The sequence below is a fragment of the Palaemon carinicauda genome, chromosome 5 (assembly GCF_036898095.1).
Source record: "Palaemon carinicauda isolate YSFRI2023 chromosome 5, ASM3689809v2, whole genome shotgun sequence".
Taxonomy (NCBI): Eukaryota; Metazoa; Arthropoda; class Malacostraca; order Decapoda; family Palaemonidae; genus Palaemon; species Palaemon carinicauda.
Window position 1 is genome coordinate 192558621 of NC_090729.1, and position 16018 is coordinate 192574638.

Consider the following 16018-nt stretch of genomic DNA (forward strand, 5'->3'; position numbering starts at 1 on the left):
AAGAGAGAACCTTCATTACAACAAGAAAGAAGAAGCAGAAAAAAATGGAAAGAACACAGCCACAATTACAACAAGAAAGAGAAGGCAGGTAAACTGGATAGGACACAATTCTAATTATATCAATAAAGAAAAGGAAAAAAACTGGATAGGACACATTTTAAGAGGAGATGGGTTACTGAAGGACATTATAGAAGGTAACTTTGAAGGACGAAGACCCAGAGAAAGTAAAGGGAAGTGAATGCTAGATCACCTGAAGGGAGGGAGAAGATATCAAGAGCTCAAAGAGGTAGCCTTGAATAGAGAATTATAGAGGGCGACTAATCCATTTTGGAGATAAGTTTTATTTTGGAGCCAGGGTCCATTTTGGAGATAAGGTCTATTTTGGAGCCAGGGTCCATTTTGGAGATAAGTTCTATTTTGGAGTCAGGGTCCATTTTGGAGATAAGTTCTATTTTGGAGTCAGGGTCCATTTTGGAGATAAGGTCTATTTTGGAGCCGAGGTCTATTTTGGTGCCAGGGTTAATTTTGGAGGTGGTGTCTATTTCTGTGTAATGAAAAACACTATACATGAATAGTAGTACCTTAGATCTGGTGGTACCTCACAGAGATCACTTGATTCGTAAGTCCGTGCCTCCTCTGCTTCATTGGCAACTTCATCAACTAAGGCTTGGTGGTTATTGCAAGATCTTAACAAACGTACTCTTTGGAGCTCAATCCTCAACTGCATCAGTTGACGTGCTAACTGTTGGTCCTGCTGGCGCATGTCCATCTGAGGAGAAGATTATTTACTGAATACTGCAATGCGACTTCTGTTTGTCGTTGGATATTCATTATGTTTTTGTCCCTTTTATCTTTGTTCTGTTTCATTAGATACCTTCAAATTGAACAATTTATTTTCTTAGATTAGCAACATTGTATTCAAGTGGAAAGATACTTTTTTTCAGTGGGAATAGGACTAATATTAGAAAATAGCCTTTTTAAATATTTTAAGACTCTCTGGATATGGAATACTAGTCAATGAAAGTTATGTCCTTGAGGCTAGAAGAAAAAAAAAACACTTTTTATCAATATACATTTATATATGGACATAGATAATTCAGGCATGAGGGACTGCTGTTAAATGCAAAATTGGGATCCTATGCCAGAAAACTAGAACACTAGTTCTTCTAGGTGATCAAATTTGGAGCTGACCCAAGAATTGATTACTGCAAGACAATGGGCATTAATTGATTTTTGGGGGGTTAAGGCATTAGAGAGGATGCTTCAGGCAACCGACCCCTTATTGTAGGGAAGAACTTGCTTCTGAATTATATATCTTAAGAATGCTAGTAAATTAAATTATACATTGTTTTAGATATTATCAACGGTAATAGGACATTTACGTCTATTGATTTCTAAAAATACAAGAAAGATATTTAAAAACCAGCCAGTCACACTCACAAGCTCTTGTCTTAGCCAGGAAAGGGCACTCTGAAGATTCTTCTTCCTCACTTCATCTGTAGGTTCTTCCTCAGGCTTCCCTTCCTCCAGAACGAGAGGTGGATGAGATTCCAGGACATTGGTCATCTCCTGACTTTTCTGCTTGATTGTCCCAAGCCACTCCAGGTACGATGGTCGACGTGTTGCTAGTTTAAGTCTCTGTGAATACAAACATTGCATATTAGTGTCTGCAAATACAAACAGTCATTGCATATATGTGTCTGCGAATACAGACAAACATTGCCTATTATTGTTTTCGAATACAAACATTCCATATTAGTGTCTGCGAATACAAACAAACATTGCCTATTATTGTTTTCGAATACAAACATTTCACATTAGTTTCTGCGAATACAACCATTGCATATTAGTCTGCCAATACAAACATTGCATATTAGTGTCTGCGAATACAAACATTACATATTGGTGTCTGCGAAGACAAACATTGCATATTAGTGTCTGCGAAGACAAACATTGCATATTAGTGTCTGCGAAGACAAACATTGCATATTAGTGTCTGCGAAGACAAACATTGCTTATTAGTGTCTGCGAAGACAAACATTGCTTATTAGTGTCTGCAAAGACAAACATTGCATATCAGTGTCTGCCAATACAAACATTGCATATTAGTGTCTGCGAATACAAACATTGCATATTAGTGTCTGCGAATACAAACATTGCATATTAGTGTCTGCGAATACAAACATTGCATATTAGTGTCTGCTAATACAAACATTGCATAGTGTTGTCTGCGAAGACAAACATTGCATATTAGTCACTGTCAATAAAAGCTTTGTATGTCAGTTTCTTCACATGCAAACATTTCATATTGTTGTCTGCGAATACAAATATTGCATATCAGTCACTGTCAATAGAAACATTGCATATCAGTCTCTTCACATACAAACATTGCATATTATTGTCTGCGAATATCAAGCATGACATATCAGTCTCTGCGAATACAAACATTGCATATTAGTTTCTGTCAATAGAAACATTGCATATCAGGATTTACACATACAAAAATTGCATGTTATTGTCTGAGATTATAAACATTGCATATCAGTCTGTCAATAGAAACATTGCATATCAGTCTATCAATAGAAACATTGAATATCAGTCCCTGTCAATATAAACATTCTATATCAGTGTCTGCGAAGACAAACATTGCATATTTCGCTGTATATTTGTTATTTAGTACGAGGATACATGTCTTCTACAGTTATTACTGAATATATTGGATAAAGAGAAAAAGCTGATGATTTATAATTTTGAAAAGCCTAGAGGCATATTACACATGAAACTATATAATAGGATAATGTACAAGTTAAGATTAGATTTTTTTAAAGGTTTCAGGATATTACGTTTTCAGTCTTTGTTCTTTTTTATGCCGGCTACCCATCCCCACCCCCAAATTGGGGGAAGTGCCTTTGTTGATAGATAGATATACATTTCCAATCTTTCCTTGAAGATTTTACCTTTAAATGACCTCGTTGTGATAATTATGATAAAAGATCCTTTACAAATTGCTTGCTTATACTATGTTCTATGAATTAATTACTATACCTATTGTTAGCAAAGTACTAAATATTGTAATTAGCACAATTTCCCTTATATACTACAAGCACTATTTAAGCAAGAGTCTGGTTATAAATATAAATAAATTTCCCCGATCCCGCGGAGCAGCATTGCCAGCCGTATAACTACTCGGTCTCTCCCTACTCCCTCTTGTAGGGAGAAAGAGAGAGTTGTCTTACCCTGGTGAGCGGGTGGAAATGGGACTTTTAGGCGCTGCTGTTTTAAATCAAAGAAATTATTGATACTCTAATAGTTTCTGTTGTTCGGTGTTTTAAAGGTAAAGGTGACTGGTTTCAGTTCCAATTTCATCAGAATAGGTGATCACCAGAACGTCAGTCTGGCAAGCCCACAGCAGTAGTCTCCCCAGTAAACAGCTTAAACTCACGGTCCAGTGCTGGGATCGATCTGCTGCTCTGCGATTGCTAAGCAAACATGTTTAAAGGTTTAAAGGTCGCTCATGAATGGCCGAGGCAAGGGGCAGTGACATTGCCCTAGCAATCAGGACAATGCCCTAGAGACTGACCATATATTATATGATCAGCGCCCAAGCCTCCTCTCCACCCAAGCTAGGACCAGGGAGGGCCAGGCAGTGGCTGCTGATGACTCAGCAGATAGACCTATAGGGTCCCCCAAACCCCCCAACCTTAGCTCACAAGGATGGTAAGGTTGCAGACACTAATAGCACTAACGAGTCTGAGCGGGACTCGAACTCCCGACTGGCAAACGCCAGGCAGAGACGTTACCAATCAGGCCATAGCAACCCTGTACTAGCCAGGAGGTGCTTTTAATGTGAGCTACTTCAACTAATGTAGTAGAGGATCTGTGGCTATGTTGGTTTATTTTGTTAATCACTTCACCATCTGTATTCTGCCTTTACATGAATTTTTCATTTCACATCACCAAAAATTTGATTTAATGATCACTTGAACTACATCTGACAAATACGTAAACGTAGCCTTTATGAACAATTTTCTCTCTCTCTCTCTCTCTCTCTCTCTCTCTCTCTCTCTCTCTCTCTCTCTCTCTCTCTCTCTCTCTCTCTCAGAACCACAATGGGCTAATACAGTGATAACGTGCTCGCCTAGCATTCGCATGACAGCAGATCGATCCCAGCCCGGGACAGTGTGTTTAAGCTGTTTACTGGGGAGGCCACAGCTGTGACTGGGCACCACAGTGGCGGGTTGTCCTTACTCGACTGACGTTCTGGCGAGCCTCTTTTGATGAAACTAGAACCAGACACCTTTACCTTTATATACCGATATTTTTGGAAACCCAAATCACAGTCAGTCACAACGAAGAACAGGTAACTTGTGACCGAGACAAACGAAGGGAAAGCAGGAAAAAATGTAAGCTAAGTAATGTCAAGTTTGTGTTTAATAGCACTTTAGTCTTTTGTGTATTTACTGAGATTTTAATCGAATGGTACTTTACTCGAAGTAGTACTTTACTCTAAATGCTAACTTAGTTCTTAAATTGGCCAAATAATCTAAAAACCGTTATTAGAAAAAATAAATCAGTCTGTTTATCTTTCTATACATTTGTATATAGACATGTTTTTTTATTTTGATATCTATAACCTTTATTTAATTTTTATTATAATTAATACAGCCTAGATTTATTAAGGGGTTCTAATGTAGAATAAAAAAAGCCTGGCGCCAGAAAGTCTGCCAAAAATGTCTTAGATCGAGAGTAGGTACTCGAGAGGTACACTCGTAAACCACAACTGCCGTGTTGTAGTTAGGAAAGTGGCAGGGGTGGAAATGGTTGAATATGTGCGTGTGTGCATATCTATCAATATTTGGCCGTCACTTTTGACGGGTCGCGTGCACTATAGTCAATTTCTTTTAGCGAGGCATATTTGCACCGACTTGCAGCAGTGCCCTTTTAGCTCGAAAAAGTTTCCTGATCGCTGATTGGTTGGACAAGATAATTCTAACCAATCAGCGATCAGGAAACTTTTCCGGGCTAAAAGGGCACCGTTGCGAGTCTGTGCAAATCTGCCTCGCTAAAAGAAATGGACTTTAGTTTGTAATATTACTCCATCTCGTGAGAAGTAATGCAGTTATTTATAATGTTGATTTTATTTATTGTATCGCTATAGGTCTTGTAGAATCGTTAGTTATGTCTGTATGTTCATGTGTTGATCATATGTATATATGGTCAGTCTCTAGGGCATTTTCCTGCTTGATAGGGCAATGTCAGTGTCCCTTCCCTCTGCCATTCATGAGGGTCATTTACATTGGCCTTATTTTGTATGTTCATTCAAATAAGATGTTAGCACTGCAGGCTGAAAACTTGTTACTTTCATTAAGTAAATCCGGGTACAAGGTTGCATGGCACTGGTTTCCCATGAAATCTATCAAATCTATATTGAAAAGTTAATCTTATATTGATTAATCAAAGGTTTTCATCTCAGAAGGTGCAATTTATTTGATAATACACCCAAACTCCTTATATTAATCTTAATTTCTTGTATATAACTTCAGATGCATTAGTTAATTATATACACCTTTATCAGACTGCAATTGATATAACGAAATTTATTATGCCCTTTTGTTAAATATTTTGTTTATCTCTAATTTTCAATTATATTAAAGATATTAACAACTATTAAGCGATTCTAATGAGTTGGGTAACCATCATAAAGTAAATCTTATGCAAAGCAGCAAATTGCAAATGCGTACCTGATAAGATGACTAATAGATCGAACGTGAGCTAGAAATTAACCATTAACTTAAAGTAGTGAATCTCGAGATGAAAGCCATAGGAATATTTCCATCGGAAACTCACCATTGCCAAGTCTTTGACACGAGACATATCATCCTTGTTGCCGTCTTCAATTTCCTTTTGCTTTTGTTTGAAGACGTCGTCGATATCAATAGCCGGGCTCCTGAAATACAAGTCAGATTTTGAGATGGTTGTAGTACTATGTGAAAATGGATGATTATGAGAAGGGATGTTTAATGTCGTGTTATTTATTGTTTATTATCTTGGTTGTATTGACTGCTTAATGGAAATTAAATATTTATTTGTTTATTCATATAAGCCATATATTATACTCCTAATATCTGGATTCTCTCTCTATACTCTGGATCAGAGACCCAAGTGGGAATCAACTCAAAGATAATAGCTTCTGGTCAGCCGGGGAATCGAACCCATGCCCAAGAAACTGGGGTTCCAGTGACATACCATCGTGGCTAGATGTTATGTCACTGGAACCTCGGTTCCTTGGGCCTAGGTTCGATTCCCCGGCTGACCTGAAGCTATTATCTTTTGAGGTGATTCCCCCTTGGGTCTCTGATCCCGAGGTATAGAGAGAATCCAGATATTAGGAGTATAATATATGCACTGTTTAAAATTTGTATGAAAACAGACGGTGAATGTCTAGCAACATTTATTCCAAGATTTTTACTTTTTTAAAAACGAAAAAGGTAATAGCTAAGTATAGTGAAATTACGGTCGCCCGTATTTTACTGAAATATGGCTGAGAACAGTAGATTTTTTAATGGAAAATTTTCGATTAGAATTACGTTTTTTTTTTTAATAGTGTAGATTATATGAATATGAAAAACTCGTACAAATGTGCAACATTTGTTTATATTTTACCTTGGTGTCCCTGGAGTACTGGAACGACCAGGTTGTCGTATCTCAGGGTCGTCTTCGCCACCGCTAGCACCACCCCCACTGTCGGGCTCCTCTGAGATGTGCCTTAAAAGGCGTGTTTTATATACCTGTAAAAAGTGAAAAAGAAAAAAATGATTAAAAATATTCTTAACTTGTGCTGACGGGCCTTTATTCATTCATGGGTAGAGTTCTCATGCTTGAGAACTTGGGCACACCATTCTGTCTTTTTTTTTTTTTTTTTTTTTTTTTTATGATAGATTTATTTTAAGCTTGTTATGGTTCTTGAAATATATTATTTTAATTGTTAATTGGGTAGAGTTCTCTTGCTTGAGGGTACACTTGGGCACACCATTTTATCCTCTTTCTTCAGTTTATATATGATAGATTTATTTTGATGTTGTTACTGTTCTTGAAATATTTTATTTTGATTGTTAATTGGGTAGAGTTCTCTTGCTTGAGGGTACACTTAGGCACGCCATTCTATCTCATATATTTTTTAAAGTTTTTATAGTTTATACATGAAAGATATATTTTAATGTTGTTACTGTTCTTAAAATGTTTTACAAAAAGATCATAGCTCAAAATGCATTTATAACGTATAAAACGCTCCCAGAATACTGAAATCACAGAAAGATCATTACTCACAATGGATCTTTAAAGTTTAAAACGCTTGTTTATTTTTCTCCTTATTTCCTTTCCTTACTGGGCTATTTTCCCTGTTGAAGCCCTTGGGCTTATAGCATCCTGCTTTTCTAACTAGGGTGTTAGCTTAGCAAGTAGTAGTAATAATAATAATAATAATAATAATAATAATAATAATAATAATAATAATAATAATAATAATAATAATCTCCATATACCTTTCGTATCATCTTCTCGATGGCTATTTAGATAGTTCACAAGGAGATAACTTCAATGAAGGGACTCCAGAACAATGGAATATACTTCCAAGCAAGTGAAAGGTTCAGCAATATTAGGGCGGAATATGTATTTGTATACGCTAAAAATCGTTAATCTTTTCTCGTGATTGAATAAACACGTTTTAATGAGGGTTAAAGTAAATGATTATATAGATATTTTTATTACAAGTTACATATGGCAATACCTTAACGTATGGCGAAAGGGTTTTGTGTATCGCCAAAGTCAGCAAACCTGTACTGGTCAGGGCTACCCATACTAGGCTAGTTTGCAGTGAGCAATCAGACTAAGGTTTCCCACTATAACCAATCTGCAATGGCCAACGTGTTGATGAAAATGGAAACACCCCTGCCATGACTAAGGACATCTTCGAAGCCTTTGTCCTACAGTGGACTAGAAACGGCTGAGCAATGTAAGATTATTAGCTTAATCCTCTACGAGTATTTGTGAATATTTATGAATATTTCTGAATTAAGGAAAAAACAGGTTTTTGGAGTATGATTTTGTATATAAATGCCAAATTTGGTTGTTAATTTTTTTTTTATAACTACTAGCGTTTGTTTTATTATCAGTACATGTTCACAAAATAATGTCTTGTATACGTTAAAAACCTGTTATTCTTACCTTTGTGTATATAATGTATTGTATTTCCAAGTGTAGTATTTTGCCTTTATTTGGACCAGAAGTAAATAATTATTGTAAATATGAGCTGTATATGTTGTGGTCAATAAAATATCTATCTATCTATCTATCTATGAATCATCATCATCATCTCCTCTATCTCCTGCTACGCGTATTGACGCCATGTGCCTTGGTTAGATTTCACCAGTCGTCTATATCTTGAGCTTTTAACTCGATACGGTTTTCATTCATCATTATACATCTACTTCAGACATGACTAAGGACATGTTTGAGGCCTTTATCCTGCCGTGCACTAGAACCGGTGTGACGGTTTCAACGATCCCCCGGTCTCAGAATTATTTTTCCGCCATTAGCTCGCTTCGCTCGCATGAAAATAAAACATCAAGCTCGTATGTACTGGCAAGCGGTAATGTTGAGCTGCGCACGCTAACATTACAGGAAAATAAAACATCAACCTCGTATGCACTGGCAAACGGTAATGTTCGAGCATGTGCAGATTATCAAGGAGAATTCTGAGACCGGGGGATCGTTCAGACCGTCACACCGGCTGCATATTGTTGTTTTATATATGATTCATCATCATTTCCTGCTACGCCTAGTGACGCAATGTGCCCTGTTAGATTTCGCCAGTCGCCTCTACTCTATCTTGAGCTTTGAACTCAATACTTTTTCATTCCTCATTATACATCTCCTACTTTACGCTTCATAGTCCTCAGCCATTTAGGCCTGGGTCTTCCAACTCTTCTAATAACTTGTGGAGTCAAATTAAACGTTTGGTGAACGAATCTATTGGGGAGTGCGAAGAGCATACCCAAACCTTCTCTCTCTCTCTCTCTCTCTCTCTCTCTCTCTCTCTCTCTCTCTCTCTCTCTCTCCTCTCTCTCTCTCTCTCTCTCTCTCTCTCTCTCTATATATATATATATATATATATATATATACATATGTATATATATTTATGTATATATTTATTTATATACATATATATATATATATATATATATATATATATATATATATATATATATATATATATATAACATACATACATACATACATACACACACACACACACACACACACATATATATATATATATATATATATATATATATATATATATATATATATATGCTGTGCATTTCTGTTTATAGCCTCCAGAAGATATCCAATCTTAAATGAAATGTGTTTTTGACCAGAGAAAATAATAAGTTCACGCTCCATGATGTCCCTTTTAAACAAGAGACCCTTCGTTTTATAGCCGAAGCTTTTACTAGAGGTGGCCCTGTGCCAAGAAGGGAAGTTGCACCCGATGGTCATATCTGGGCTAGGAATGCAAAACAAATAAATCCGATGAAAGTAAATATTGATGAAAGGTGGAAAAGTCCCCTTTGTTATGTTTCATGGTCTAAAATGTCAGTATTTTTGTGCATATTCCGAAAATTGCAGGATTTATTTTATGTATGTTTGATTTGGTTATTATTATTATTATTATTATTATTATTATTATTATTATTATTATTACAGGTATTATTGCGATTACTATTATTATCACTATTATTATTATTATTATTATTATTATTATTATTATTATTATTATCATTATTATTATTATTATCATTATTATTATTATTATTATTATTATTATTGGGGTTATTATTATTATTATTATTATTATTATTATTATTTATATAGTTGTTATCTCACGTGTACACTGACATTTAACCCTAATTAAGTTATTAGTAGTGTGTTTCTCTCTCTCTCTCTCTCTCTCTCTCCTCGTCTCTCTCTCTCTCTCTCTCTCTCTCTCTCTCCTCCTCTCTCTCCTCCTCTCTCTCTCTCTCTCTCTCTTTAGAAATGGCATGATATATATTTATATGTAATATATAAATAATATATATATATATATATATATATATATATATATATATATATATATATATATATATATGTGTGTGTGTGTGTGTGTGTGTGTGTGTATAGATGTGTGTATGTGTGTAGAAGTCACGAAAGCTGGCACGTGATAAGCATAAATTATGTAAATAAAACTACGATATAAATAGTGAAAAAGACTTGATTGGCATTAGTAATTTCATCTTTTCAAGTAACTAATGAGACGAAACTTCCAACTCCAGTCAAGTCTTTTCGCTTATCATTTTTCTGAGCATATTTACATATTTTATGTTCATCACGTGTCGGGCAAATATTTACCTTTGAAATACTTTTATGCAAGCGTGTTGTTCCCTGGTTTAAAGGCCGCTCATGAATGGCTGAGGCAAAGGACAGTGACATAGCCCTAACAAGCAGGACAATGCCCTAGAGACTGACCATATCACCAGCGCCCAAGCCCCCTCTTCATCCAAGCTAAGACCAGGGAGTGCCAGGCAATGGCTGCTGATGACTCAGTAGAAAGACCTATAGATTCCCCCTAACCCCCCCAAACTTAGCTCACAAGGATGGTAAGGTTGAGGACACTAAAGAAACTAACGAGTCTGGGTGGGATTCAAACTCCCGGCTGGCAAACACCAGGCAGAGACGTTATCATATACCATACACGTGCATAGTGTCATTATCATTATTGTTATTATTATTATTATGATTATTTTTATTATTATTATTATTATTATTATTATTATATGCTAAGCTACAACCCTAGTTTGAAGAGCAGGATGCTGTAAGCCATAGGGCTCCAACAGGGGAAATAGCCCAGTGAAGAAAAGGAAATAAGGAAACTACAACAGAAGTAATTAACAACCAAACTAAAATATTTCAAGAACAGTAACAACATTAAAAATAAATCTTTCATATCTTTCACGTCGGTTTATACGTAATACATACAAACGCACATACTTTTCTTTAGAATTACATTGAGCTATTGCATTAGCATTTTAATCGCCTTTTTTTTTTTTTTTTTTTTTTTTTTTTTTTTTTTTTTTTTTTTTTTTTTTTTTTTTTTTTTTAGGCATCTCCCCATTCACTTCCCTCATATCTTCTCTTATTCAATCCCATTAATCTCCCAAGGCGTTCCTCTCCTCCTACCTCCATGCTTTAATTTTGAACTTAGATGAGTACCTGTATAATTTACTATTTACACCTAAACTAGTATACGTGACCCATCAAAAATCACGGCTAAATATTTATATATACAGAAACTTTTTCTTGATTTATGAGTTATATTTTGCCAATCACGTAAAGAATACAGTTGTAGCCGGACCAAAATTTACTTTATAATTTACTTTTAAATTTTGTGTAAATCACTTATTTTTAAAAGTGTCATTCTAAATACATCATTGGATTTATAAAGTGTCATTCTAAATATAGCATTGGATTTATAAAGTTTCATTGTAAATATAGCATTGGATTTATAAAGTGTCATTCTAAATATAGCATTGGATTTATAAAGTGTCATTCTAAATATAGCATTGGATTTATAAAGTGTCATTCTAAATATAGCATTGGATTTATAAAGTGTCATTCTAAATATAGCATTGGATTTATAAAGTGTCATTCTAAATATAGCATTGGATTTATAAAGTGTCATTCTAAATATAGCATTGGATTTATAAAGTGTCATTCTAAATATAGCATTGGATTTATAAAGTGTCGTTCTAAATATATCATAGAATTTATAGTGTCACTCTAAATATATCACAGGCTTTATAAAGGGACATTCTAACTATATATTGGGATTTACAAAGTGCCATTCTAAATGTATCACAGGATTTATAAAGTGTCGTTCTAAATATATCATAGGATTTACAAAGTGCCATTCTAAATGTATCACAGGCTTTATAAAGTGTCGTTCTAAATATATCATAGGATTTATAAAGTGCCATTCTAAATGTATCACAGGCTTTATAAGTGTCGTTCTAAATATATCATAGGATTTACAAAGTGCCATTTTAAATGTATCACAGGCTTTATAAAGTGTCGTTCTAAATATATCATAGGATTTATAAAGTGCCATTCTAAATGTATCACAGGCTTTATAAAGTGTCGTTCTAAATATATCACAGGCTTTATAAAGTGTCGTTCTAAATATATCATAGGATTTATAAAGTGCCATTCTAAATGTATCACAGACTTTATAAAGTGTCGTTCTGAATATATCATAGGATTTACAAAGTGCCATTCTAAATGTATCACATGATTTATAAAGTGTCGTTCTGAATATATCATAGGATTTACAAAGTGCCATTCTAAATGTATCACATGATTTATAAAGTGTCGTTCTGAATATATCATAGGATTTACAAAGTGCCATTCTAAATGTATCACATGATTTTATAAAGTGTCGTTCTGAATATATCATAGGATTTTACAAAGTGCCATTCTAAATGTATCACATGATTTATAAAGAGTCACTCTGAATATATCATAGGATTTTACAAAGTGTCATTCTAAATATATCATAGGATTTACAAAGTGTCACTCTAAATATATCTTAGGAATTATAGTGTCATTCTAAACATATAATAAGATTTATAAAGTGTCATTTTAAATATATCACAGGATTTATAGTGGCATTCTAAATATATCATAGGATAGTGTCAATCTAAACATATCATAGGATTTATAGTGTCATTCTAAATATATCATAGGCTTTATAAAGTGTCATTCTAAATATAACGCAGGATTTATAAAGTGTCATTCTAATTGTATCACAGGATTTATAAAGTCATTCTAAACATATCATAGGATTTATGAAGTGTCATACTAGATATCATAGGATATATAAAGCGTTATTCAAAATATATTATAGGATTTATAGTGTCATTCTAAATATATCATTGGATTTATAAGTGTCATACTAAATATTTCATAGGATTTATAAAGCGTCATTGTAAATAATAGGATTTATAAGGTATCATTCTAAATATATCACAGGATTTACAGTGTCATTCTAAATATATCATAGGATTTATTGTTTCATTCTAAATATATCATAGGATTTATAAAGTGTCACTCTAAATATATATTAGGAATTATAGTGTCATTCTAAACATATCATAAGATTTATTGTTTCATTCTAAATATATCATAGAATTTATAAAGTGTCATTCTAAATATATCACAGGCTTTATAAAGTGTCATTCTAAATATATCACAGGCTTTATAAAGTGTCATTCTAAATATATCACAGGCTTTATAAAGTGTCATTCTAAATATAACACAGGATTTATACCTAATGCCAGATATGATAATTATATTCCTATCAACATTTGAACCACGTAAAAGTGATATTAATATTCTGAAAGGCGAAGCTTTTAAGATGTCATGGTGAATGAAACTCGAGTATTTTAAGACTTGATATCTTGAGCGCTGTTAAGATTTATAGCCGCCCTTCCTAATGTGTTATTATTATTATTATCATTATTATTGTTGTTGTTGTTGTTGTTATTATTATTATTGTTATTGTTGTTATTATTATTGTTATTGTTATTATTATTATTGTTATTGTTATTATTATTATTATTAATATTATTATTATTATTATTATTATTGTTATTATTTTTATAATTTTTGTTATTATTATTTATTATTATTTATTAGTTAATAGTTATTATTTATTTATTATTATTATTTATTATTATTTATTATTAGCTAAGCTACAAACGTAGTTGGAAAAGCAGGATGCTATAATCCTAAGAGCTGGCTCCAACAGGGAATATATCTCAGCGAGAAAAGAAACAAGGAAGTAAATAAACTGCAAGAGAATTAATGAACAATGGAAATCAAATAATTATTCCGACACTAAAAAACTTTATTTATATGTGGATGTATTCTTTCGGCAGTGCTGGAAGGCAGCCAATTAAAATGTGGTGGCGAGGGGAAAAGGAAACAAGGAAATAAATAAACTACAAGAGAACTACTGAACAATTAAGATATTTTAAAAACAGTAACAACAATAACCACCAATAAAACATTATAAATCGATAAGTATTCCCTTTTATGTAATCTTTTTTTTTATTTTTAATAAAATTGTTTTTATACTACTGAATGCATTTCACGTGATGCTTATCAAATTGCTTATCAGATAATAGTGATAAAACGTCGAGCAAAGAAGTGAAAAAATATTGATTATTAAAGAAATTTCAGTGTATACTTTTAGATAATTTCTTTTGGCCTCATCCAACTTATGTCACCCTTTCGATATGGTTGCTAACTCCATTCAGAAATGGGCTGTCATCCTTTTTGGAAGTTATTTTTCGTATTTTTCGCCCGCATTACGTACGAATTAAGCTTTGAAATATGTTTTTTCTCTCTCCTATTTATTAGTATATGATCATTAATTTTTTCCTTATTTTAGATAGGATGTAGGTTGTTAATTTTGTCTTATTTTAAAGGGGATGTTGATCGTTAATTTTGTCTTATTTTAAAGGGATGTTGATCATTAATTTTCTTATTTTAGAGGGGATGTTGATCTGTAATTTTAGCTTATTTTACAGGGGATATTGATCAGTAATTTTCAATAGATGATTAACCACTGTTACCATCTCAGTAATGTCAATTTTAATTGCAGCATAAAGAGACTTGTTATTGTTTCATTACTAAACCACCAGAAGCATTATCTACATAGACAAACTAAAGAGCTATTTACCTGGTATTCTTATAATACTTTCGGGGAATTTGAAAACAGTAAAACTAAAATTGTATTACACAACTGCAGGTTGCAGTTGCTGTTTACATTTTCTTGCAACGACCTACACGCTGTTTACACATTCGCTGACAGGGCACTACACTAAAACATAATATTGCTAGGTAAATTATAACCATTGTTGGAAAAGCAGGATGTTATAAACCTAATGGTTACAACAGGGAAACATAACCCTGTAAGTGAAGGAAGCAAGGAAATGAATAAACTATATGAAAAGTACTGAATATGAAAAGAGACTCATGTCAGTCAGCCTGTTCAACATAACATTCTCTTCAAGTTTGAACTTCTGTAAGACATTTGCTTCAAGTTTTAACTTCTGTAAACACATTCGCTTCAAGTCTGAACTTCTTTAACACATTCGCTCCAAGTTTTAACTTCTGTAAACACATTTGCTTCAAGTCTGAACTTCTGTGAACACATTTGCTCCAAGTTTGAACTTCTGTAAACACATTCCTTTCAAGTTTGAACTTCTGTAAATGCGTCTTACCTTATTAATGGCAGCGTGTTGAGGCTTGACTAAATTCAGCTTCAGATCCTGTCTTTTCTGCGGACTTAGGTTGAACTCGCTGTTACTGTACTCGAGACTGTCCCTGTCGTTGTCCTCGATTTCTTTGTCGTCCAACATTTCGAGTTTATCCTCGAGGCTCCTCTCGAAACAGCTGCTCTCCTCAGCGCACACCATAAACTCACTCAAGTCGCACTCGCTGTCTTCCTCTTCTTCTATGATGTCGTTGATAACGCCGTAGGATGACGGAGGCGAATCCTCCACCAGGTGAGAGAACTGGGTGTTGAGGAAGGACGTCACGGAATAAGGCAACGCACCGTATTGTGGGGATAAGGACGAAGAGGAACAGGAGGAGGACGAGGAGGACTGTAACGACGAAGACGAGGAGGAAGAGACTACTGAAGAAGAATGCCGTTGGTTCTCTACGAACAGATTATCTCCCGCAGACGTGACAGTCCCTGACAGAATGACATTAGCGTTATCAGACGGGGATGGTGGCTGGGCCACCGGTGCCTTTATCTCTGGGATATCCTCTCCATTGGCCTTCTTCTCGTTGGCCTTCTCTCTCGCTTGACTCTTTCTATACTTGCTGTCGACTTTACTCAAGAATTTGTAAT

At 34.2% G+C, this 16018-nt stretch overlaps 1 protein-coding gene across 1 annotated transcript in view; it reads right to left on the bottom strand.

Moving 5' to 3' along the window:
- Window positions 1-16018, bottom strand: part of LOC137641694 (serine-rich adhesin for platelets-like) — a 289845-nt gene that overhangs the window by 1993 nt on the left and 271834 nt on the right. The window contains exons 2-6 of the mRNA XM_068374499.1: window positions 15384-16018; window positions 6664-6788; window positions 5848-5947; window positions 1441-1638; window positions 582-769 (exon numbers count right to left, since the gene is read on the bottom strand). The exon at window positions 15384-16018 is cut by the window's right edge and continues 905 nt beyond it. Of these exons, the coding sequence (XP_068230600.1) occupies window positions 582-769; window positions 1441-1638; window positions 5848-5947; window positions 6664-6788; window positions 15384-16018 (1246 nt within the window). The remainder of the gene's footprint in view (window positions 1-581; window positions 770-1440; window positions 1639-5847; window positions 5948-6663; window positions 6789-15383) is intronic.